We start from the raw sequence: 22,576 nt of genomic DNA, 5'->3' as shown, positions 1-22,576 counted from the left end.
GACTCGGCCGGCGAGCCCGCCAACAGCCACACACGCACTCCAATTGGAAACAAGATTAATCGTGACAAAAAAGAGCGCGTCGCGCGTCCTGGTGCTCTGATTCTTCTTTTGAGCCGCCACTAGCAGCCAGACATCATGCACTAGCACTCTGTGTCGACCATTCACGCCCGTCTCTTCCCCTCACACAGCCGCCTCGTCAGCCCGCATCAAACACCGGAGAAAACATGCAAGTCGAAGGCAGGATCGACTAGAACATTGTGGGGAACCCGCAATGTCGCAACCGGCGTCTTGATGCCCCCGTCACGGATGGCTACGGTAGTCCAGCCCGCTCGACTCGGCCGTCGAAGCGTGCATTTAGCTTCTTGATCTTCGATTTTCCCGCATTTTCCCAAGATCGCGCTCTCATGCGAGCGGTTGATCGAAAGAGGCAATCCATTCTGGTTGATTGCCAAAAGTGGCCGTCTTGGCCATCGCAGCGGGGTTGCAAACCATTGAGGCCATCTTTATCCACACGTCTAAAGCCCCTCGCCGCGTTAGTTGCAAGCTACTGCCCCTACGTCTTTCAGGCGTGTCCAGGCGTGTCCAGGCGTGTTAAGCCACAGGGAGAATCACCAGGGGGCTGCATGGCACGCGGAGAGCCATCTCGGTGTCAACGCGGCCCAACCTGACTCGCTTCAGACCGGCCGCTCGTTGTCTGATAATGTGGCTGCTATAGAATGTAGGTACAGCTACCCCGTGGTCCAGTGACAGCCCGGTACCTACATGAGGTTGAGCTCGCAGTTGTCCAACCATTTTGCGGCATGGCCTTGCGGACGGGACATGGTGCAGGTACACGCTACCTCATTGGTGTCCTCCATGCTTAACCATCTTATGGCCCACGTCGTTAAGACGCCACACTGCTTCAACGTCAGCCAAGCTGGTCCAGTCGTACACGGTACAGCTACAAAGCCTCTACAGTGGATTCATTGACGAGCCAAACATATCAACACGGCTAAAGAGGCCAGCCAGTACACGTCGCCCCTCAAGCTCGCCGCAATATATTCCATCGTCCCTATGGGGTACACGATAGCGCCCCTTGAGCTCTGCTTTCTATTCACCTTCTGTCTTCGACTAGCACAAGACCGCTGCGTTTCTGCGCCAGCCGTCATATTAATATCGAGCCGTCTCGATTGCATAAGGTGACAGACCAGCACGATTGTGTTGGCTCCAGGCAGTGTCAAGTGGCACTGAGTGGCACTGGGATAGCGCGACTAGTCTCGGGGCTTTTGACTGTGCAAGGGAGTAGTACACTGGCGGCGCTGAGTTGGGAATCAAGGCCTCTTCGGCTTCCGCGACCTTGAGGCCGTTGCCTGAGTCCAAACCGCGAGCCAGCTCTTTGCCCACTCCAGGTTGATGGGCAGTCCCTCAGCCACCAGGGTCGGCCTCCTCCCCCCCCTCCCCAAGCGGTATGGACCTGCAACTCATGCAGAGGAAGGGAGCTTGTCATATGCATTTGAAATCAACTCGTGTGTTTTCCGATTCTCGGTGCTGCCTACGCCACTAGCGATGAAGCCACCTCGTACACCGCTTTCGTGGTCGCGGGGCGAACGAGCCAGCCAACGAGTCAGCGAACCACCCCGCATCCCGTATGCGAGGGATCTCGGGACAGCCGAGTGTGCATGAACGAAGGAACGCAGTTGCAGCGTGGGAAGGCACGTGGAGCTCTGCTCGAGGGCCCTCTTCCGTGCTCTTGTCACAGCGCTAGCTTTAACCGCCCCTCTCCGTTTCGCTGGTATCCTAGCCTCTTCACCCAGCCTAAGACCCAAGTCTTCACGCCAGTCCTCATCGACCTTCTCAAAACGGATGTGCAAGAATGAGCCCTTGTCTTGAGGCAACTGGCGGCTGGAGAAAGGTAGCCGGGCCACCGCGATCCAAGACCCGAAAACCGGCGCATGCTGCTCCAGGCATATGCATATGCATATCATATCACGTCGACTACTACCTCGGTAGGTGGCCAAGTACCTACCGAGCCAAGACGCCGTGGCCCATGGAGCATACGAGGGATCTCGCCCCCACGGAGCCAACAGGTCCACCTAGGGACTGATCTCTCACGCCACATCCCTCAACTCGAATCCAGAGCACACCACGGGCATCTTACTTTCCTTTGCCGCCTTGTTTTGCTGAATTTACCACTTCAGAATGCTGTTCAACCCCGCCTGCACCCGGTGTCATCGGGCAGAAAGCCGGAGGGGTGTGCAGGTGTCTTGTTTTGCTGCTTGTTTCTTTCTCAGTGATATTCACATAGCGAAGATTTGCGTTTCAAGCAACCTATTCTGGGTTTCCTCGCTGGAATCGGATCGCTATTCTTGGCCTTTTGTTTATTCCCCTACGGCATAAGCCGAGGAGCTAGCCGTCTAGACTTGTGATCAAAGATCCGGCGGGTAAATGGGGGGAAAGTGAGCGTAAGCTCTCTCGCCCCCCCCACCCCCCTTCTCTCTCTCCATCCATCAGCAATGGTGCGCCACTAATGCTCCATGTTCTCGAAGGCTGGGCCCTTCGGATGGCCCTCCGAGCTTCAGGGAGTCACATATCGTTCTCCGGTACTTAGACTGTGCTAACAAGTCAATCGCACGTCACGCCGGAGCTATTCATCTAGCCCGAGGTCATCACGGGCCGTGATTTGTCCAAGCCCCCCTTCCCCGACCTCTTATTTTTCTTTTGACTCATCTTATCCAAGGACCAAGGGGTCCTCTTCCTCTAACAGCTAATGGAACTAGCGCCAGGTTCCAAGGTGGGTGGAGATGCGGTTCCTGGACGAAGGCAGGCTGCCATTGCATGGAAACGGAACTCCGGCGTTCAGGTCAGGAACGAGATCCATCCCACTGGCATGTTTAGCATGCTCGATAGGCCGTGGTGCTTCCGCGGCCGCGGCCGTGCCCGAACTTACTGACGCACCTCCACTTGGGGCCCAGGTTTCTTCTCCCTTCCCCCCTGTCCCGTTTCTTGTCAGCTGATGGACGACGTGCAATGCCCAGTCAAGGGTAGCCTCATGCCCGTCAACCGCATTCCCCATCCGGAAACAAGCTGGTTTTCCGCCTTTCCTGTTGTCCAACTTATCCCCCGCGTTCCGGGCCAGTTGTGGGTCCGGTATAGTAGACATGAACCATCCCAGCTGTGGCGAACGAACAACCCATGTCGGGAAGAGAGAGGTACGTACGATATTCGCACGTTGCAAGGCCTTGTACCAGCAACTTGTACCGGCAACTTCAATGCGAGGCTACCGTCCCAAGTTTACTGCTATACCCTATATCACATCGCCTTTTCCTCCTTCCTCACACGCTTAGGAGGCTGGGAACAAGCTCGTTGCGCGCCCCTGACACGTTACACGGGCAGCTCGACTTCTTCCACATCTTCCAGGACCACACACATGCCCACACACACACCACGCGCTCTCGCGCATGCGCGCTCCCGAGCCCTGGCCCGGACGCGCGGGATCTCGTTCCCTGAATGAAATTCCTGGGGCCTGCGCTCGCCTCGCCTGCTTCCTCGTTAATCAAAATAGATTGACGGGTTCGTGTCATGTAAGGGGCAAGGTGGGGAGAAAGGTCCCCCAAGGCCCCAGAGAGGGAGACAGCGAGACATGCCGAGGGGGCATAGCAGAGCCGATTACTTGCTTCTGACGTTTGACGATGCGGCTTTTTTTGGTTTTTTTGGTTCTGGAAAAGTTGCTCATCCACCCCCGCCGGGCCCAAGTTGTCGTGTTCCTGGATGGGCTCCGTCATCCCGACGGGAGTGCCTGAGCGCGCTGTGATGAGGGGCATGATCGTTCATAGTGCGGCTCGAGTTCTTTGGTTCCGGTGCTGCTCGGGCCGGCTGATGAGGTTGGGAGCAGCAGCAGCACCATGCTGCTTCCCCCTTGACGGTCGGCTCTTGATCTGCCTCCATCTCCCATCCGGAAGACTGCCCTCGAGGTTCTTGCTGCATGAATTGTGCCTGATCTCGACCGTCATCAACTAGTTGGCCTGGCCCTACAGCGTTGTCTTCCCCTCCCCGAGTTGTGCTCAGGCGTGGAGGCTGACGCTCCATGCACGCACGCAGTCTTCTTCTCCCAGGAGAGGTCTGTCTGCCTATGTGTGAGGTTCTGGAGCCGCTGATGCCCCTTCGCTCGACCGCCTGAGACTACCGATGATTCCTCTTGCTATGGCGAGGGCGTGAGCATCGACAAATTCGTTGCTGGGCGGCGCTAGATCAAGCGATCTGGCCGTCGACACTGGAGCTTGATCCAGGGCAAGTGCCCCTGACCCAGCTGCGGTCAAGTTGATGTCAAAGGTTCCATCTCATCATGTTAGCGGAGGTCTCCATCTCTGCCCAAAAGACCTTGAGGACCGTTTGTTCGACGCCTAGCTCGCCCTGTTCGAATGCCTAGATGGACGGCAACTTGTCCCGTTAATCGAGACATGTCCGGATCGTCGCGATGCTATACCATCCGCCTTGCTCGTCTCTTTTCTCTCTTGTCGGTGAATCAAATGTGCCCGTCTGCTGAAGTCCAGATTTCTCTGGGGGCTCGTTCGAGTCTGAATGGATGGATGGGAGTCCGTCAACCAACGTTGGATCAACTGTCTCCCTCTCTTTTTCGCAGGCAGAGGCATTCCACAGAACAAAGGCGAAAAGAAAGAAAGAAAGAGAGAATTGGAGAATTCCGGACGTTTTCTGCGTTAAAGAACTTTCTGCCTTGTCTATTCATTCACATGCCAAATTGATCGGGCTTCAAACAATATGGACTCTAGATATTAAGCTGTCTAGCGAGGGTTCCAACGTAAATTGAGAGCCCTACCCAAATCATTTTTCCCAATCGCCCTTCACCATCATTTACTTTCAACCGGGTGCATCGTAAACAAGGCGACAAATTGCCCTGTCCTATCGGAATATTTAACACAAATGGCACAATCGACAACAACTTAGTAGTCGTAGAAGCCCTTCCCGCTCTTCTTGCCCAGCCAGCCGGCGTCGACCATCCCCCGCAGCAGGATGCTGGGCCTGTACTTTGAGTCGCCCGTCTCCTCGTGGAGGACCTTCATGATGGCGAGGCAGGTGTCGAGGCCGATGAAGTCGGCGAGCTGCAGCGGGCCCATGGGCACGTTGGTGCCGTTGCGCATGATGGCGTCGATGGAGTCGCGGTCGCCGACGCCCGTCTCGAGGCACACGATGGCCTCGTTGATGTACGGCATCAGGATCCGGTTGGCCAGGAAGCCCGGCGTGTCGGCCGACACGGATGGCACCTTGCCCAGGGCCCGGCAGAAGGCGACGGCCGTCTCGAGCGTCTCGGCGCTCGTCTGGAGGCCGCTGACAATCTCGACGCCCTTCTGCACGGGCACGGGGTTCATGAAGTGCGTCGACACGACGCGGGAGCTGGCGCTGGTGTCCCTGGGGTCCGTCGTCGTGGCGGCCGCTATCCTGGTGATGGAGATGGACGACGTGTTGGTGGCGAGGATGGCGTGCTTGGGGCAGATGGCAGCCAGCCGCGAGAAGATGTCGAACTTGAGGCTCGGGATCTCGGGCACCGCTTCGATCACGAAGTCGACCCCTGACAGCTCGTCCATCGAGATTGTCGGCGTCAGTCGGGACCGCGCCGCATCGGCCTCCTCCTGCGTGAGCCTGGATTTGGATACGTCCTTGGCAAGAAGCTTCTCTGCTTCGTTGTCAGTCTCCTTCGGCGTTGAGAGATCCCGGGGAAGTGTTCAGTCTCGCCGCCAATACTAACCGGCAAACGCCAGCCCCTTGTCGAGAGACTTTTGGGACGCATCAACCAGAGTGACTGGTATCTGGGCCCTCTGCGCAGCTACGAGAGCTATCCCCAGTCCCTGAATTCGCTGTCAGCTGGGTTCGATTCTTGAATCTCTTCACTTTCACATGCTCACCATCTGCCCCGCGCCGATGACGCCGAGCCGCTTCACCTCAGCTGCGTTTTTAGGCGTTGTGGAGCTGAAACATCTCAATTGAGATGAGAGCCGTAGGGCCTGCCTTCTGGAGAGTGATAGGGCCATTATTCTTCTCAGAATTGGTCTGGGACTGATGAGAGAGAAGTAGGTGAGGATGAAGAAGCTTGAGCTCAAGTTCATCTCTTACATGACATAAACCCTGGCAAGTGTCGGCTAACCTCGGCGTTCCTGATAGCGCACTAACTAGCTACTCGAATTTGCGCTAATACTCGGCATAAGCAACTGTAGGAGAAGTTTTCAGGCTTAAGCGCATGTAACATCGGGATAAAAGCATTATATGTGTCAATCCATATAAATGTTACAACTTTCGAAGATTATATGCACATATCGGTTTATCAAAGTGAAATGGAGGTCTAATGTGGGGCAAATAGGCAACGCACGCGCCAAACAACGCGTACAGTCGCGTCGGCGGTTTTAATTCAACCACCAATCGTCACTGCCCGTGACCTGACAACCCTCGAATGCCCCTATCCGCATTTCCACCCATCGAATCGTCCGTGGTCCAATCGCCCTAGATACGCGCCATTGTATTCCCTACAGGCTGCAATTGCGAAACGTAAATGATCTGTCTACTTGTGGCTTCACTATCTTCTTGAGTTGGAGTTGAGAACTCGGGTTCCGAGCCGCGCCTGCCCTAGGGACATTGAGTGTCCCGATCCCCACATGTCTTTTTTTGCCATGGCATCCAACACCCAGGAGGTTGAAGCTAGTAGTCTGAAGAGATGCCATGATGAATTTATTGGACCTGGCTGTGGCGAGGTGTTTCGGCTTGACGATGCTGGGCTCGTTGGGAAGCTGGCTGGAGCTACCGACACCGACGAGAGTGAGTCGCGGGACACAGAACACACTGTTTGTGCATGCCCTCGCTAACCTATTTCAAGAGGAGAACCACTTTCCGTCCGCACTTACGAGCTTGAGACCATCCCCTCCTCGCAAGGGCAGTCCGATTCACTCGCCGTTCACAAATCCCACTCAGACGAATTCAGCCCAAGATTCGCCCCCAACCACTCTGCCGCACCCACCTCCGAGCGCTCCTTCCCTTAACCCTTCCAGCAACCCTCCTACCAACTCTGTCCCGACTCCAACCCAGAACTCGACCGCGGATCACCCCGCCAAAAGGAAACGTCTTTCCAAGGAAGAAAAGGCCGTGAAGGATCTGGAAATGGTAAAGAGAAAAGAGGAGAGAGAGGCGGATAAAGCCGCCAAAGCCGCCGACAAGGCTAAAAAGGACGCCGAAAAGGCGAAACGGGATACCGAGAAAGCCAAAAAGGACGCCGATCGAAAACGCCGAGCCGAGGAAAAAGAAAAGGAGAGACGGGAGAGGGAAGAGGAAGAGGCGCGCAAGGTGCGCAGCCAGCTCAAGCTCAACTCGTTCTTCAAAATCAACCCCGCCACGCCGAAACCGAACGCTGCCATCAAACCGGACGCTGTGGACGATGCGAGCCCGTCGGGGACCCCAAAGAAGGGCGCTGCCAAGGAGACCTCGGTTTATGAGCAGGTGTTCAAACCTTTTTTCATTAAGGATCAGGTCACCGTGGCACCGGTATCTTATCTGGACATGGACCACGAGACCAAAGAAGCCAAATCCCAGATTTTGGAGGAATATATCAACGAAAAGCGGGGTCACGTTGAAGTGAAGCCGTTCGATCCTGTCGAGACTCTCCAGCTCCCATGCCGTGGTCGCCGTGGCCGAATTTATCCCAGTGTTCGAAAGATCATGTCTGGGTTCCTCCATGACGAATTTCCTCCAAAGGTCATTGACCTTAGCACAGAATCACAAAACACACAGATTCGACAGACCCGAGAGGCGTTAAGGGCAGTACCGATGAAGTTCCTGGGCTTCAAACAGGATGTGCGACCGCCGTACTTTGGCACCGTCACGAACTACCCCTCAGGGATGGCGAGTCTGCGTAGACTGGGCCGCAACCCTCTGGCCAAGGACATTCTTCCTCTCAACTACGACTATGACTCGGAGGCTGAGTGGCAGGAGGATGATGGCGAGGATGTCGACGCCATGGACGATGATGAGGAGGACCCAGACAATGATGAGGACATGGGAGATTTCCTGGACGATTCGGAGGATGCCGGACTGCTTCGCCCTGCCTTCTCCGGCGGCATGGAACCGGAGAGCACAGGCATCTGCTGGGAGAATCGCCAGAGAGAGGCACCATTACCACACATGCGCGACTTTCAGATGGAATTTATTCTCGGTAAGTCATGGCAGATGGACCCATACTGTGTCTGTCTAGGCAGTAGTGGCTAACCGTGACAACACAGAGTCCTTGGATCACCACTCCGGCATAGACCCGTTCTCCAGCCATTACTGGGAGCCAGCCCCGTCCACAACCCTCACATTCACCCCGGCGCCCGCAGCATCCAGCAGCGCTATGGCACCACCACCGGGTCCCGTGGACGCGTTCCACGCGCTAGCGACACCGGCGGCGGCGGCCCCAAAGAAGGCGCCGACGCTGGCACCCGACATGAAGGAAAAGCTGAAGGAGCTGGTGATGGCGAACCCGGCGCTCAGCAAGGTCGGCACGATCGAGCTCTTCAGCTCGCAGCATGCAAAGTGCTCCAAGACGGCGATCAAGGCGACCCTGGAGATGATTGCCGAGAAGGCAGGCAAGGCGTGGAGGTTGAAGCCGGGCGTCTGAGCAGCCACCCTTTTTTTTTCCTTTCTCATCTTCATTATATTTTTGGGCCGGTAACTAGCTATAGATAGGATGGGAGGAAAGACTTCCTTCCGTTCACGGATGATATGTTGCTCGAGTTTTGCGGGAACTGCATGGAGCTACGGAACCTTGCATTTGGGGGCGCGTGACAAGCGTGATCGCTGGAGGAGACGAGGTCGATAGCCACTAACGAAAGGAGTAATTCGAGCTCTCGACATGCGCTTTTTGCGCTGCATGGGTACATTTGAAGTTACCTTGGTGTGATTACCTCGGTGAAGCAGGATTCTTTACGTGACTGTCATTCGATTACTAGACAGCTTTTCAAAGTAAGAAAAATAGGAGTATGCAGGGCCGTAGCTGCAAACTCGGCAAAAGGTCCAACCTCTCGACACTAGATCGGTGCCACCGCTCCTTCCTTCTTTCTTATGATCGTTTAGAGGATTGATAGAACGTGCACCCCCGAGCCGTCATCTTGGAGGCTGCCTCTGGTGTCCGGTGATATTCATTCTCGGGGGCCACAGATTCGAGACCCTCCAACCCACACCCCCTGGGAGGCAGATTGGAGCTAACGAAGATAGAACAGCCGACTCTGCGAACAGACGAAAACAATCTTCACCAGAACAGACCTGGGCTGACCTCTGGCGGTTGTATTGTTATCATGCATGCCCTCTGGCGAGTCGGTGGGTAGGTAGTCCGTTCGACTTCGGGGCTCTCATGTTCCTCGCTATGCGATTAGCATCCAGTGGAAAGGAATACCTCATCTTGGTATGATCCCAACTCGTTCTTCATGTTCTCAAGGTTGATCTGGTATGATTTATACTCTTAATTGGAGTACTTTTATTCCTCGGCTGTGTAATAAGACTTGACTCCCCTCCCCCGGCGTTGAACGTGTATATCCCCCTCCATTACCGGTAGAGAGCAGCACAAATATTCGCCCCTGACATCTGTATAATAATGCTTCTGCCAAGTCTGCCCTTCTCAAATCGCTCATCCTCCCCTGCCCCGGGAACACCCCACGGGGGTCATATATATGTGCCAGGCACCGCCCATCACGCATCGCCAGACTCGCCAGAGCTGCTCGGCAGCGCATCGCAGAGCTTGTTGAAGCCGCCTCCGGGCACGGTGCCATTGTCAGACACGAATACCGAAGGTTCCAACCTATCCATCCCCTCTATTAGCATCTTCACATGGGTTCCCTTGCAGTCGAGAGAAAGAGAAAGGGGGAACTCACAGATCATCGAACAGGGTACACTGGTAGTTCTGGGTGCCTGATCCAAAGTCCACTAGATGCTGAATGTCAGTTTTGGCTGGGCATGACGGACTCTCTCCAAGGGGTCTGTCTCGTCCGGATATACTAACCGTACTTGCCGAAGTAGGAGACGCAGTCGGGTGCGGCGTTGCAGACGAATTGGCACTTGAAGGCGGCGTAGAGGTCGTTTCCGGGCCCGATGCTAATAGTCTGGGGTTTGGACAGATCAGCAAAAAGGCTCTGCGGAAGGGGGGTGTGTGCATTGTGTTCCCGACTCACCGTGGACGAGATGTAATGGTCGGCATACCAGCTCCCGGCAACGGTGTAGTGGAGCAGGAGGTCGGGATCGAGCGAGACCTCGGCATAGTCGATGGGCCAGCCGCCGTCGGTCGGCAGCGAGGCAGGGGTGCCGTCGACACAGCGGGAGGCTCGGGGGAGCGTGCCTCCGGCGTGGTGGGCCGCGTCTGGGATCGTCTTGGTTGGCGTGGATGACGAGAGGGTGGCTGCCGCCGCCACGGCGAGGAGAAGGGTCTGCAGCATTTCAGGTGTTCGTTCGTTGGTTTCTTGGGATCGTGTATTGGGTTCCTTGCTTGCTTGCCTGACCGTGGTCTGGCAGGTCGTGCTGTGGTACTATCAGGGAGGTGTCTCTTTTGCTGGTTCCGGCGATGGAGAAGACGAAGGGGAGGAGGACTGACCGAGGGATGTCAGGTCTTCCACAGAATGCCTTTTATCCTCGAGGTTATGCCTGGGGACTGCTTTCACTTGACATTCTTATTCACTCTTAGTACCGACCATAAGCCTTATATGCTGTGAAGCCTACCTAGGGGGAGAGCAGGTGGACCGATATGGAAGGAGCGAGAAGAAAAGAAGGACAGGACTTGAATATTAACGTACCTACTTACCTGTACCTCCCATGGAATTCCTCTTTGTTCGAATCGAGCTCACCTTGCAACTGAGATGCCCAGTGAAGTACAAACAAAGCTACCTGGTCCTGTCCGATTTAAGTACCTATTCGACTTACATTGTCGCTATATTCCAGTGCATCTCTGGGCCCCCATCTGCACTCGTGGAAGACGAGAAGGACCTCTAACAGCTGCAGAAGTGCCCGAGTCTACACCTCTATCGTCCCAGGATCTTGATCTCCATAGTAGATGCGGAGAATAGGAATGCACGTCGTTCATCCCAGAAGTTCTCCCAGGCACTATATTTGCACGTACCTGACTTGGCAGTTCGTGGGCCTGTCTATCACACGGCTAATTACACACCCCTTGAAAGGCAAAGGCAGAATTGCAGAATGCACGGTAATCTATTACACCATACTACCAACCGCAAATCTCACTGTTTATAGAACGTGGGCGATGGGGAGCAAAGCCTACGTTACTACCTGTTTAATAACCACACCGCCTCCTCCTCATTGTCAGGCACACCAACCTGTCGATATCTCAGGTGCCGGAAATGTGGTCGCCGATCCGTCACCATTCGGACTCAGCTCCGGGCCCTCCTCCCTTTCACATACCCCTTCTCATGACTGGTCTATTCCCCCTCCCCACGCAAGCCGATGATATTGTGTGGTTCCGGTTTCTGAGAAACAGGACTGCCGGGTTTTAAGGGGTAAATAGCTCTTGAAGACCTCCTACAGAAGTGAGCAACCCAGGTTGTCACCACGTTTTCTTCCCGTAGCCTGTCATATGTAGCAGACTGCGATGAGTGGGCGATATAGCGGTCTGCATCTGTAATATGGCGAGGTTAAACAAGGCTGTAAAGGCAGAATCTTCCAGCAGACTTCTAGAATGCCGAATAAATCATGGTTGGTTGCCATGCCATGTTTGCCTAGCTAGACTAGCCGGTCAGAGCGGCGGAAGTCAAAACAATCATATTCAATGGCAGGAAGGGTCAATCCTTTTGTCGTCAACTGGGTACCTCGACTGAGAGTCTAATAATATGTATAGAAATGGACTCCCATACCCACAGTGGCGTAAGGATAATTGCCAAGGGGCTGGGCTAAGTAAGAGAGGCGAGCTCATCTCATGTGGTTGTGGAGAAGATGTGCCCATCTTGAGCCGGTCCGATTTGATCGTCTCCTCGCCACCTGCCGTGTTTCCTTTTTTCTTTCTTTCTTTTTCGGGCCACAACGTCATGATGGCAATCGAGATTGCGTTTCCATCCCCAGCAAAACAAATACAGCTCGCCCCCTAAGACAATGCCGCAAATGAGCATGGAGATGAACATGGAAATGCAGAAAAGTGGGTTGTATCTCGACCCAGATACCTACCTATGTGGCGTTTAGGGAACAGATTGACGCATCCGAGAGTGGAGAATCATGTCACCCACGAAGCGTCATATAAACCAAAGCAAGTGCTCCCGAGACATGGCTTTGGAAATAGTAAACCTGGTACTATTTCGTCTCCTTGGGCCCATTAGCGATAAGGGGGATCGATACAACTGCATCGAGAGGCCCAGCAGCTACCAGTCTCGCCACGTGATCCCTCTTCCCAAGCCTGGGCGTTAATGGGATTCGAGTTTGGCCTTCACAACAGCGAACTCGTACACTCCGCTAGGTTTCCGTAGCTGGGCCGGGCAGCGGTGAGCGCCGCCGCCTCCGACGCGAAGTCGGCAAACACCAAGGCGGTGTGTGACGCGACCACAGACTCTTTTTCAGGTGGTCCAGCGGTCCAGCATGGTCGGCGTGCTTGGCCCGGTCCTTGGTCCGCCTTCCCCTCTCGGCGAGACGGCACTCGTTTCATCCCGTGACTGAACCTTGGAAAGTAGGCCCGGGTCCACGGCCACCCTTTTCATCCCAAGGCTAAATGAGAAATGCGACAAAACCGGGGAGTGGGAACTGGGAAGGAAGGTTCTCCGACGGGATTTGCGTGTCGACCTGTTCTTGTTGCTGGTGGTAAAGTAGGCAAGGACTCATAGGCTATGCGGCGGTAAGCTGGGCAGGCTGGGCGACCTGGGCGGGCTGGGTATGGGACTTGGTTGGCTAATGCTCAAGCGCGAAAAACAGTCAATAACATTTGACAGCCTGACATGGCCGCGTTTGGAGGGTGTCATTAGATCTAGACGCGCCATCGATTGGGTTTCTGTCGACGAGATTGTTGGACCCATTACGGTTTTGGCAACACATCCAGGGTTATTGGACGAAAGTACGCATCCGCATTCGGCCGCGGATTTAAACCTCGGAAGGGATATCGGAGGATGAGGTTGGGGTGTCCGGATCTTAAGCGCTGCAGTTCCCATGCAGGGGGCCGAGCTTCAGGCGGCAAACTTGCACCTCAGTTAGCAGGGCCAGCCAGAAGCTCGGATTGTCATGTTGGTCAGCAAATATCCGACCTATTGAAAGATCTAGGCGAATTGGCGCAGGTAAAGGGATTCAAACCCGGGTGTAAAGAACCAACGCTGATGCAGCTCAGATATACGCATACACAGTAATCCGTAGACTCAAGCCTACCTACTTATTTATTCTGCAGGGATGCCAGGGGCCAGTTTGGGGAAAGGCCCCAAAGAGGACGTGCATGGGAGGGGAGCGCGCAGTAGCAGCTGTATCCGTAAGCGCATTCATTGCCTTTAAAGGAGAGGAGAGGCGTGCACAGGCTCGCCGCAAGCTAACTAGGGATAGGCGGCAGGCGTCAGTGCCTCCGCATACAACGTAGAGGGCATAATACGCACAAACCTCGTGCTGGGCGGGGAGGGTCATGCTTCCAAATAATTCAACTGCGGGATTCCTTGGATTTCTTGATTTGTTAGCATCCATGTTGTGTGTCCTTTGACCTGCACGATGGATTAGAAGCAGTCAGCAGGCAACCGAGACCTGCACTAGAGGAAGGAGACGTGCACTCGACAGCTTGGAAGCTAGCATTATGGTAGGCCAGTCTGGGTTATCCTTCCTCCGTTGTCTGAGTCTCGAATCTCGATGGCCGCCGAGGACTGTCCCCGCCTGGCTTGACTTGGCAATGATTGTGGCGATAGGCACCACAGAAACCACCTCTTGGAGCTTTGCAAAGAGGTACATGCACAGTACCATTCCAATTTTGCCTGCCATGACAAGGTACACATTGTTGAGTAGGTTCCTTGTCTGTTAAACGCCTCGGTTTATTCCACAGACACAGCATGGAACCTAGTTATGAGAAAGGAGCAGGTCCATAGGCTCTTAGCTGGCCGTCGGATTTCCAGGGCCCGCGCTTGCCCCAGCCAGCCGTTTTCTCCAGTTGCGTGCTGGGGGCCAGAGAGGTACATACATGCATGCACTGTACGCACAACAGTAGTGCTGGGCTAGCAGCTAGAGGTTGTAGACTTGGGTACATCAAGTATTGCTTCGGCGCCACTTGCCCCATAGGTACCTCCCTTACCAAGGACCGAGAGCGGGACTATTCACTACCAAGTAAGGCAGCCAGGGCTCAACCACCATTTTTTCAGCTTCTCGCCATCCGACCCCCAACCCAACCTCTCACTCTCTCCAACGAGGGTTCGTCGACTTAATTCTGTCCATTCTCTCTTTTCTCCCTGCGACTACATTGACGACCCAACTACGATTGACCCTCTCTTTCCCGCCATCTACGCCCTTCCCTGCTCCAAAAGGGCCGCTGCCAGGTTGAGAGACGAGACTCGGCCCTTGAGGTATTTGAATCGAATCGCTACTTCGATTCTCGAGTCCAGCCAAGCATCCTGCACCGGCCTCAGCTGTTTGAAACAGCCCAGGATAAATCTCCATCTTATTTATTAGACTTGTTATCATCCCTCCTGGTTTCCCATTCCGATCCAGACAATTGCCGCCATCTCCGACTGCTCATCGACATCCTCCCATCGCCAGCCATCGAATCGAGTCAGGAACTTTTCTCCGCTCCCAGTTCCAAATTCTCCAACCTGTCACGACCACCCCCGACCGAAACCCCCAATCTATCCCATTAACGCATAAATCACTTTCATCTCCGCCACCCAAGACCGGCCCTGTCTTGCCAACTTCCGTCCTTCATATAATACACCTCCTCTCCACCTTGCACCACACACTGAGGCTGGTTTGCACTTTGTAACCTTTCCATCATCTGGAGCCTCCGCGGTGCCTAACCGAGGCAATCCAAGATGAGGGAAGTCAACTTTAGCATCCCAAACGTCAACAAGGCGTCGGTGGGCATCACCACTGCCTTGTATGACCGCCGGGCACTCGACTGTACCTCGACCCTACCACTTATCAACTCGCTGAACCATCTCGCCTACCTCACCACGTCATCAGCACGCATCCGAGACATCCTCACAGTCGATGGCGGCATCGAGAGATTGGTCTGCATCCTGAAGCAGGGTCGCAGCAAGGACATGATGGATATGTGGAAGTGGAATTTGGCCTTCCAATGTGTTGTCAACATCGGGGTGCGAGGCACAGAAACTGTCAGGACAAGAGTGGTCGAGGCTGACATGGTCCCTGTCATCGCCACCATCCTGGACAATTACATCAAAGTCATCGAAAAATGCCGCGAGAAGGCCGAGGAAGCCAAGCAGAAGCAGATACAGGACCATCAGCATCGTAACCGGGGCGAGCAAAGTCGTGGGTCTCGATCCTCCGGTTTCGCCAACAGGCCTAGCCGGCTAGATGTTGATCAACGCACTTTCCGCCGTCACGCTCCTCCTCCTTCAATCGACGTATCGGCCAGCCTTCCCGGTTTAGCTACCACTGTGGTGCAGTCTAACGTCAATGCCACCCCGACGGCCCCCCAGTTTCCTCTTACCTCTCCTGGCGATCCAGTTCCTTTCCCCGTCTATCGGCATCATCATCACCACCACCACCACCACCATGGCCATAGATCTCAGGAAGCACGTCTCGCAATCTCGTCTTCCCCTCGACAGCTAATACAACCTCTGTCAACCGCCGTTCCGCCAATGGAGAATCCAGAGGGTTTCATTCGTCCCGTCCGTGATATTGATCGGCTGGCATCCATGATGCCCTTTGGCCATCCCGCTGTGACTTCGCAGCCAGCTTCACCAACGACGCCCCTGCCGCCTCCCCAGCTCCGGTCTCCATCTGTCCGCCCATCCTCGATGCTTGCCCCAACGTCACACTCCCGCCGTCGCCCCTCAATCCGTCACCAAAACTCTACCACTGCCGATTCCGACGATCTCAACGCGGATAGCACACAGTCCGACGAGTCCCCCGACACCGAGATGTCTGGCACCACGGATATACAGGCCGGCGTTGGGATTCAGGATATTGCCATGGATGACGGAGATGGCATCATCACCGACGCGGCGATGGACCTTGCTACGCCTACCGTTTCGGAAGCACAGGACACGGGCACTTTCAACATCACCCACCGCGGCCCAGTCGACGGCAGTATCGTCAACACAGCTGCTCCTACTCCCGTGCCAGCTCTCGGACTCTCACCCAACCGGCCGGCCATGGTCCCTCCCCCCCAGCCGACATTACCCACCTCGAGCGTTCCACGGTACCTCCTAGACCGCCAGGTCACTCCCAATCCGCAAATACTTGCGGCCATGCCGAGAGAGGAAGACGTACTGATGTCTCTTCAACTGCTTGCATACGTTTCCAAGTACTGCAACCTCCGAAAATACTTCCAGAGCAGCCACGTGGTTCCACGCCTCAAGATCGGCAAGGAACTTCAGCTCTTGGACGGCGTCGATCCCGCCGTGCTCGAGGCCGAGATGGAGCAAGAGGACGAAGAATACGAGGAGGAATACCTGTTGCCCAACGACCTCAACATCTTCCCGCTTGTCGAGAAGTTCACGGTCCGGTATCATAGCACCGACATGCAATACTGGGCCGGGGTCGTTATGAGGAACCTGTGCCGGAAGGATGACGCCCGAGGGGGCATCAGGCAGTGCGCCTACTACAAGTGCGGGAAGTGGGAGGAGTTCACGCGGCAATTTGCCAAGTGTCGTCGCTGCCGACGGACCAAGTATTGCAGCAAGGAGTGCCAAAAGAGCGCCTGGGCCTTCCATCGCCATTGGTGCATTGCTGCCTCGCAATGAGGACCCCCCGGCGGACCTCGTTTTAATGACACGCCTATGGCCCCCCACCTCCCCCTCCCAGATCGTCCCAGGGTCTGGGTCACTTGCATGGCGTCTGGCATAATGTCTACTTTGCAGATTCTGTTTCCCCATCTGATTGAGCGACATTGCGATGCAAAGCATATACACAAGCATGGCGTTGCGTGATACCACATGGTTGTTCCAGCCATCACCCTCTCTTTTGACTGTCTTACCCGGCAACTGAGGTTCGATATTTCAGCAACGGTCCCTTCAGTCGACGATTTTTCACTTTGCGGAGCACCCTTTCCGCCTGCTCCTTCACGGAGCACATATATTTCTATATACCTCGGACAATGGCAAACGGCCAAGCCATCAGACGCTACAGAGCGACTTTCCTGCCCAGAGTCGGAACGTCCGCTTTATTCCACACTTCGATATTCCCGGAAACTCCTGTTCGCGGCCGGGACTGGAATCGGGGCCTACTTGTTTCCTTTGTTTAAATTCTGGACACGATATCCAACGCTCTGGCGAACTCTCTCTGTCAGCACAATTGGATCAAATGCGAGTGCTTCGAAGATTCCCCATTCTCGATATGACGAACGTCCCCATCAGCTCAAATCGATTCGGTTTTGGTTTTATTTCGCCTTTCCCGTACAACCCCCCGGCCCTGCGCCGGTTTCACCAGGCGTCTGCTGCATACGTTTGTATTGCAATTTGCGAGTTGGGCATGGAATAAGGCGTACACTTTTTGATTTGCCTTGGTTTTTGAACTCCCCGTACCGTGACTGGACGCGAGAGTCCGCGACATTGGAGGGCATTTCATTGCCGGTTCATGACTAGGGATGAAATTACGACGAGACAGGACTCGGTCCCGTCAGGCCACAGAGAGAGGGGAGACGGCCCCAAGGGCCGCATCTCTCCTCGAGGAGGAAGATACACCACCGACAGGCGCCATGGGCTTGATGTCGTCTGCATTTCAGATGGATATAGGTGGAGACATGACGGACGTCTCACGCAAAGGGCAAAACAACGTCGACATGTATCTTTACAATACCAGGACGAATAATCGCAAACATGCATTTTATATTCAACCCCTATTGTGACCCTGTCCCAAGGATACTTCTTGCATGCATCGTGAAGGACGAACTTATCATGAGTGAATCTCCATTTCTTCGTAGCTCGTTGTTCCATCGCGCCACTTCCTAAGCTGCTCTCGTTCGTGATGAAATTATTGTATGTACGTTTCTGTGGTCGCACAGCAATTATGCTTCACGGGACGGATCCCACCTGACCAAGTCACAGCTGAAGAAAGAGCCAAGTGGGAACATCGAAGCCAGCCACGCTGTCTGGCCAATCAGGTCCATGGTTGTCGTCTAAGCCACCAAACGCCCTGGGCTGTTTCAGCTTTGTGGAGAGCTTGACGCGCGTTAAGAGTGCCGCTCCCCCCCTGCGAAGGAACCCTGAAGACAAAAGAGGGAGCATTTACGACAAAACAGAGGCACCCGACCCCAAGGTCGATTCTCCTTTGAGACACCCACCTCCAACGCCATTTGCCCTCTCCATTTCTTCAAGCTTTCACTCGGGAACGACAACAAAAAAGCCTCATGGCTCCGACACACGCAGAAGCGCTCCGCAGCCTCGTCCCGGCGTGGCCTGTCGCCGCCAGGCATGCCGTGGCCCTCGGCGTCTCGGCGGGGGCCCGCTCGGCGCTGCTGGCGCGCCGCGACCTGACCGTCAGCCACACGCAGAAGGTCACCCTGGGCATCATCGGGGCCTACGTCGTCGTCATCGCCCTGCTCTGGAACCTGCCGTACGTTCGCTGGGTGCTGTGGCCTTTCAAGGTGAGAGCGAATCCTCCCAAACCTCTCCCCCCCAAGGGGGTTTGACTCCCCACCACTTTTTTTTGGGCCCCATCATCTAACCCGTCTCGCCTTGCCCGCTCGCCCCCAAAAAAAGATGCTCGTGATAGCCTTCCACGAGTTCAGCCACGCCCTGGCGGCGGTCCTCACGGGCGGCCGCGTCAAGTCCATCTCGCTGGACCCGCACGAGGGCGGCGTGACGCACATGCAAGGGGGGAAGGGCGCGGTGACGCTGCCCGCGGGCTACCTGGGGTCGTCGTTGATCGGGGCGCTGCTGACGTTCTGCGGCTTCGACGTCGTCGCCTCAAAGGTCGCGAGCATCGTCCTCGGCGTCTGCTTCCTGCTCACGCTGTGGTGGGCCCGCCGGGACTGGCTGACTATCGTCACCGTGCTGCTCGCTGTCGGGTTGCTCGTTGCGTGCTGGTTCATCGCGCATGCGCTGCCGTTGAGGTTTGTCGTGGTAGGTGGTTTTCCCCCGTGGGATGTGTGTGGGGTGCGTTGCGGGTTCGCTGACTTGGTTGGTAGTTGTTCATCGGCGTCATGTCGTCGCTTTACAGCGTCTGGGATATCGTGAGGATTTTTTTCTCTACTTAACCCTTTCCCTCCCCCCCCTTCCTCGTGCTGACACCCAAGGGATTTCCCTTTCTGCAGTGCGATGATCTCATCCTGCGAAAAGTGAACAGCTCCGACGCCAGCGTCTTCGCAAAACGGTACGGCGGCTCGTCGCAGTGCTGGGGCGTCATCTGGTCCATCATCTCGCTCCTCTTCATGGTCTGCGGCATCGTCGCGGGCATAGCCGCGTTCCCGAAGTCGTTCAGCGAACAGGAGGATGAGTCGAAGCACTTCATCCCCACTCGTTGAGCCCACTTCGCCAAACATGGATCCGTCCATTCCATCGATTACTTCGATTTTTACCCGGTGTACCGACTAACTGGCTATCTTGGTCGTAATGGTCGGCTGCTTGGCGGGGTGGTGTGTGGGAAGTCGGTCGTTTATAGGAATCAGCTGGCTGCAGCGCTGCGCGTTTTCTTTTGGTGGATTGGTTGGCGTTTTGGCGTTTTGACGCATGGTTATGTCCCCCTATACCCGCTGCATTGCAAGGAGCATTAATGATAATACGCACACGTCGGGTTAATGAGGAAACGCCATGAGATATCGCTTCAGGGGAAGCCGGCCGCTAGGGCTTTGGTCAAGTTAGGGAAGACTTAGGCTCAAAGTGGTCCTTCGAACATACTTAGCTGCCATATCTTAATCCTCTTCCTCTTCCTCGCCCAAAACAGGGTGGCCACCCAGTCTTGGCTTCTCCTGCCCACAGGGAAAACCAGCGTCTGTCATGTCGATACCTGAGATAGAGGTCTTAGTCGCTCTAAAACTCCCACAACATGCCAAACTTGTGGTCTTGTAATTGATCCCTGTTAGAAATGGAGTCCCCCCCCCCGATCTCTGCGACAAGTACCCAGGGCCACGAGGCTGCCACAGATCATGGTCACCACGAAGACGCCGTAGGTGATGGATGGGACGGAATAGGCCAGATGGGCTAGATAGGCCGGACGGGGTCGGAAAAGGGTGCCAGCTTATGGTAGCGAAACAGGCCCTGAGGATCATCGACGCCAATGTGTCGGCGAGCTTGGTGACTGTAACGGTGGTGGGAGCGGTGGCGGTAGCAAGTGACGGTGAAGGTGATTATGGTAGCGGTGACGAAGGCAGTGGCAGAAGATGTAGTCTCCATCATCACATTGTTGTTGCTGAGGTAGTTAGAGCCGGGACTTGTGGTGTAGGAGGTAGGTAGAGGTGGTCAAGGTGAACGAGTCCAAGTTTGTCTGTGGGCTAGAGGTTGCTTTTATTCCTATTTTCACTTGAGTTTCTTCCTGATGCTCCCTCTGCTTGCTGTATTTGCTGTTTAGTAGATATTGAGCGTCATCCCTAGGTACTCAAATACGTAGTTAGCTCATAGGTTATAGCTCATAGGTTATGTCCGCTGAGCGGTAAGCAAGGAAACACCCACAGAACCCTGATACGAGAGGAAGAAACCTCCATACGGAAGGGCGGACCCCCATATTGGAGGGGACGGCAAAGCTCCACAAGGGAACTTAAGCCACTCAAGCTTTCAATGGATCATGTCCCCAGTTCTTGAGGCTCTTGTAGCTCTTACTCTCGACGTCCTGCTTCGCCTTCTCCTCCTGAGCCAGGTGGCGTTTACAGTAACTCACGACCTAAAACAGTGTAAGTGTGGTGATCTCTTTAGAGAAAAGGGGGGAGATGTTCGCGATTAACTTGCCTTCCGCATATGGGGGATATCCTCCTCGTCATACCCGGCTGGATCCAGACAGTAAGCAGAAATGACCTCTAGCAAAAAGGGGTTCGAACTCACAAGGGACCTTGTCTGGATTCTTCTTCAGAATCTCGACAATGTGACGCCCACTCTCGTGTCCAATCGTCTCTCCTGAGCCATCATCCTTGGACCAGCCAGAGCTCGTAGACTCATTGGTCTGTGGGGTGATGTCAGCGTGAGCCTCGGTGGTGTCTTCTCGCCAATTCAGTCACTTTTAACCAATCTTCGAGTTCTTGGGAGGTCATGTTGACCAACTCGTTGAATTCCCTATGAGAGAGGTCAGCACCGCGGTGGTAGGATGATTAAAACGATGGCCTGGAAATGAGATGCTGCACTTGCTCGATAACCGTTTCTCTAGGCTTCACCATTGCGAACGTTTTACAACAAAGACTAGTCGTGTCTCAATTTTTATCTTTTGGCAACCTAGAGTTGGATTGTAAATCGGGAGTGTGAGCCTGGTCGTTTCCTTAAATGGCTCCCGTCTGTTGCGTGCAATAAATCGACGACGTAGTTGTGCGTCATCCCTGACCACTGCCCAACGAACACACCTCTGGGACTGTAACGTCAAAAATACGGAATACAGGGATGTATCAATTAGATGGCATCAACCCGTATATTCTACTGCACCTCCGCTCTATTCTTGCTGATAGAAGCCCTGGCGAGAGCAACCCGATGGAGCCAGGCAAGAGAGATATCAGGACAGTGAACACTCGGGTGCTGCTTGGAACAGGTTCCAACAGATGTGTTATCACTGGGGAGAGACATGTGTATCACTACTTGTACAGTACAAATCGCCGAAGCCCCCGACCTTGCCCAACCCAGAAGACGGGCTTAGAGAAACAAGCTACTTTTCACCTTGCAGCCACCGAAATCCAAACGCCTGAGATCTAGCTACATGCCGCTCCAAGCAAACAGGGTAAGAAGCATGGAGGAACAGAAAGCCGCCCACAGGGGGTTGTATACCAGGGGGCCCTTTATCCATTTGCACCCCTAGGAGGACAATGTTCCATGATAAGACACTGACCAAGGTAGAGTGAGAGAAAGGTGAAGAGTTGCAGGGTATGTTTGTTTCCCAGGTAATTTCCTATAATACCCCTTCGAAAAGCTCTAGAAGACAGGCCCGCCAGCCCACACATGGCATGGCTGAGCAGTGGGTATTACACACAAAAAAACAAAAGAGAAACTCCGGAATTCTTTTTTTCCAATCAATGTGCCTTTCCCACCTCCCCACTCGAGATCAGAGATGTTAGACAGGTAGGATCGAGTTTCCCCCAATCTTGTCCGATTCTGGACGAAACAACAAGCCACAGGAGGAAAAGAAAAAGAGACAAAGGGAAAGCAAAACAAAAAGACACATATAAACCGGTGGACCTGCGCTAATGCCTCCCCGTCCCTTAACCAAAAGTCAACCAGCCGTAAATATGTAGTATCGTGTCGTAATGCAAAGTCCGACCAGCTCTGCGCTTCCAGATGGGACCTGCCTCTCTCTCTTATATATATGACTCGAG

General features: G+C 54.6%; 7 protein-coding genes across 7 annotated transcripts; 4 read left to right on the top strand and 3 right to left on the bottom strand.

Annotated features, from left to right (window-relative positions):
- Positions 1–4,681: 4,681 nt before the first annotated feature.
- On the bottom strand, positions 4,682–6,058 carry QBC33DRAFT_527848 (3-hydroxyacyl-CoA dehydrogenase). The gene is made up of 3 exons (XM_060427010.1): positions 5,898–6,058; positions 5,741–5,840; positions 4,682–5,668 (listed from the first exon to the last, which is right to left on the bottom strand). The coding sequence occupies exons 1-3, from the start codon at positions 6,021–6,023 to the stop codon at positions 4,938–4,940; spliced, it is 957 nt and encodes a 318-aa protein (XP_060286600.1). The 5' UTR covers positions 6,024–6,058; the 3' UTR covers positions 4,682–4,937.
- Positions 6,059–6,350: 292 nt separating this feature from the next.
- Positions 6,351–8,965, top strand: QBC33DRAFT_527845 (chromatin assembly factor 1 subunit rlf2). Its single transcript, XM_060427009.1, has 3 exons — positions 6,351–6,801; positions 6,860–8,188; positions 8,256–8,965. The coding sequence occupies exons 1-3, from the start codon at positions 6,642–6,644 to the stop codon at positions 8,630–8,632; spliced, it is 1,866 nt and encodes a 621-aa protein (XP_060286599.1). The 5' UTR covers positions 6,351–6,641; the 3' UTR covers positions 8,633–8,965.
- Positions 8,966–9,699: 734 nt separating this feature from the next.
- QBC33DRAFT_555869 (uncharacterized protein) lies at positions 9,700–10,439 on the bottom strand (the record flags this gene model as incomplete). The annotated part of the gene is made up of 4 exons (XM_060429679.1): positions 9,700–9,808; positions 9,882–9,933; positions 10,010–10,109; positions 10,179–10,439. 4 exons carry the CDS (start codon positions 10,437–10,439, stop codon positions 9,700–9,702), a joined length of 522 nt encoding a protein of 173 aa, XP_060286598.1.
- A 4,367-nt stretch (positions 10,440–14,806) lies between these two features.
- Positions 14,807–17,286, top strand: QBC33DRAFT_264559 (uncharacterized protein). The gene has a single exon (XM_060423124.1). The coding sequence runs from the start codon at positions 14,979–14,981 to the stop codon at positions 16,875–16,877; it is 1,899 nt and encodes a 632-aa protein (XP_060286597.1). The 5' UTR covers positions 14,807–14,978; the 3' UTR covers positions 16,878–17,286.
- QBC33DRAFT_264750 (uncharacterized protein) lies at positions 16,974–18,099 on the top strand. The gene has a single exon (XM_060423128.1). It carries the CDS (start codon positions 17,070–17,072, stop codon positions 17,715–17,717), a length of 648 nt encoding a protein of 215 aa, XP_060286596.1. The 5' UTR covers positions 16,974–17,069; the 3' UTR covers positions 17,718–18,099.
- On the top strand, positions 18,100–19,791 carry QBC33DRAFT_264751 (peptidase M50B-like-domain-containing protein). The gene is made up of 4 exons (XM_060423129.1): positions 18,100–18,718; positions 18,834–19,196; positions 19,262–19,306; positions 19,388–19,791. Exons 1-4 carry the CDS (start codon positions 18,482–18,484, stop codon positions 19,595–19,597), a joined length of 855 nt encoding a protein of 284 aa, XP_060286595.1. The 5' UTR covers positions 18,100–18,481; the 3' UTR covers positions 19,598–19,791.
- Positions 19,792–20,488: 697 nt separating this feature from the next.
- QBC33DRAFT_264642 (uncharacterized protein) lies at positions 20,489–21,504 on the bottom strand. The gene is made up of 6 exons (XM_060423126.1): positions 21,404–21,504; positions 21,281–21,335; positions 21,108–21,225; positions 21,015–21,052; positions 20,889–20,949; positions 20,489–20,659 (listed from the first exon to the last, which is right to left on the bottom strand). The coding sequence occupies exons 2-6, from the start codon at positions 21,311–21,313 to the stop codon at positions 20,637–20,639; spliced, it is 273 nt and encodes a 90-aa protein (XP_060286594.1). The 5' UTR covers positions 21,314–21,335; positions 21,404–21,504; the 3' UTR covers positions 20,489–20,636.
- Between the last annotated feature and the right edge of the window lie 1,072 nt (positions 21,505–22,576).

The sequence above is a fragment of the Phialemonium atrogriseum genome, assembly GCF_030411735.1.
Source record: "Phialemonium atrogriseum strain 8032-3 unplaced genomic scaffold QBC33scaffold_4, whole genome shotgun sequence".
NCBI lineage: Eukaryota > Fungi > Ascomycota > Sordariomycetes > Cephalothecales > Cephalothecaceae > Phialemonium > Phialemonium atrogriseum.
The sequence above is the reverse complement of the archived record's forward strand: the minus strand, read 5'-3'. Positions and strand labels throughout refer to the sequence as shown.

What these genes read in the sequence shown, in the direction of transcription:
- QBC33DRAFT_527848 (XM_060427010.1), bottom strand. Translation starts at nt 6,023, where the DNA reads ATGGCCCTATCACTCTCCAGAAGGCAGGCCCTACGGCTCTCATCTCAA. An exon ending in TCATCGGCGCGGGGCAGATG is followed by an intron (nt 5,841 to 5,897) that starts GTGAGCATGTGA and finishes CAGCGAATTCAG; the next exon opens with GGACTGGGGATAGCTCTCGT. An exon ending in CAAGGGGCTGGCGTTTGCCG is followed by an intron (nt 5,669 to 5,740) that starts GTTAGTATTGGC and finishes ACAACGAAGCAG; the next exon opens with AGAAGCTTCTTGCCAAGGAC.
- QBC33DRAFT_527845 (XM_060427009.1), top strand. Translation starts at nt 6,642, where the DNA reads ATGTCTTTTTTTGCCATGGCATCCAACACCCAGGAGGTTGAAGCTAGT. An exon ending in AGCTACCGACACCGACGAGA is followed by an intron (nt 6,802 to 6,859) that starts GTGAGTCGCGGG and finishes ACCTATTTCAAG; the next exon opens with AGGAGAACCACTTTCCGTCC. An exon ending in TCAGATGGAATTTATTCTCG is followed by an intron (nt 8,189 to 8,255) that starts GTAAGTCATGGC and finishes GTGACAACACAG; the next exon opens with AGTCCTTGGATCACCACTCC.
- QBC33DRAFT_264559 (XM_060423124.1), top strand. Translation starts at nt 14,979, where the DNA reads ATGAGGGAAGTCAACTTTAGCATCCCAAACGTCAACAAGGCGTCGGTG.
- QBC33DRAFT_264750 (XM_060423128.1), top strand. Translation starts at nt 17,070, where the DNA reads ATGGTTGTTCCAGCCATCACCCTCTCTTTTGACTGTCTTACCCGGCAA.
- QBC33DRAFT_264751 (XM_060423129.1), top strand. Translation starts at nt 18,482, where the DNA reads ATGGCTCCGACACACGCAGAAGCGCTCCGCAGCCTCGTCCCGGCGTGG. An exon ending in GGGTGCTGTGGCCTTTCAAG is followed by an intron (nt 18,719 to 18,833) that starts GTGAGAGCGAAT and finishes CCCCAAAAAAAG; the next exon opens with ATGCTCGTGATAGCCTTCCA. An exon ending in TGCCGTTGAGGTTTGTCGTG is followed by an intron (nt 19,197 to 19,261) that starts GTAGGTGGTTTT and finishes CTTGGTTGGTAG; the next exon opens with TTGTTCATCGGCGTCATGTC.
- QBC33DRAFT_264642 (XM_060423126.1), bottom strand. Translation starts at nt 21,313, where the DNA reads ATGACCTCCCAAGAACTCGAAGATTGGTTAAAA. An exon ending in ATATCCCCCATATGCGGAAG is followed by an intron (nt 20,950 to 21,014) that starts GCAAGTTAATCG and finishes ACACTGTTTTAG; the next exon opens with GTCGTGAGTTACTGTAAACG. An exon ending in GGCGAAGCAGGACGTCGAGA is followed by an intron (nt 20,660 to 20,888) that starts GTAAGAGCTACA and finishes TTGAGTACCTAG; the next exon opens with GGATGACGCTCAATATCTAC.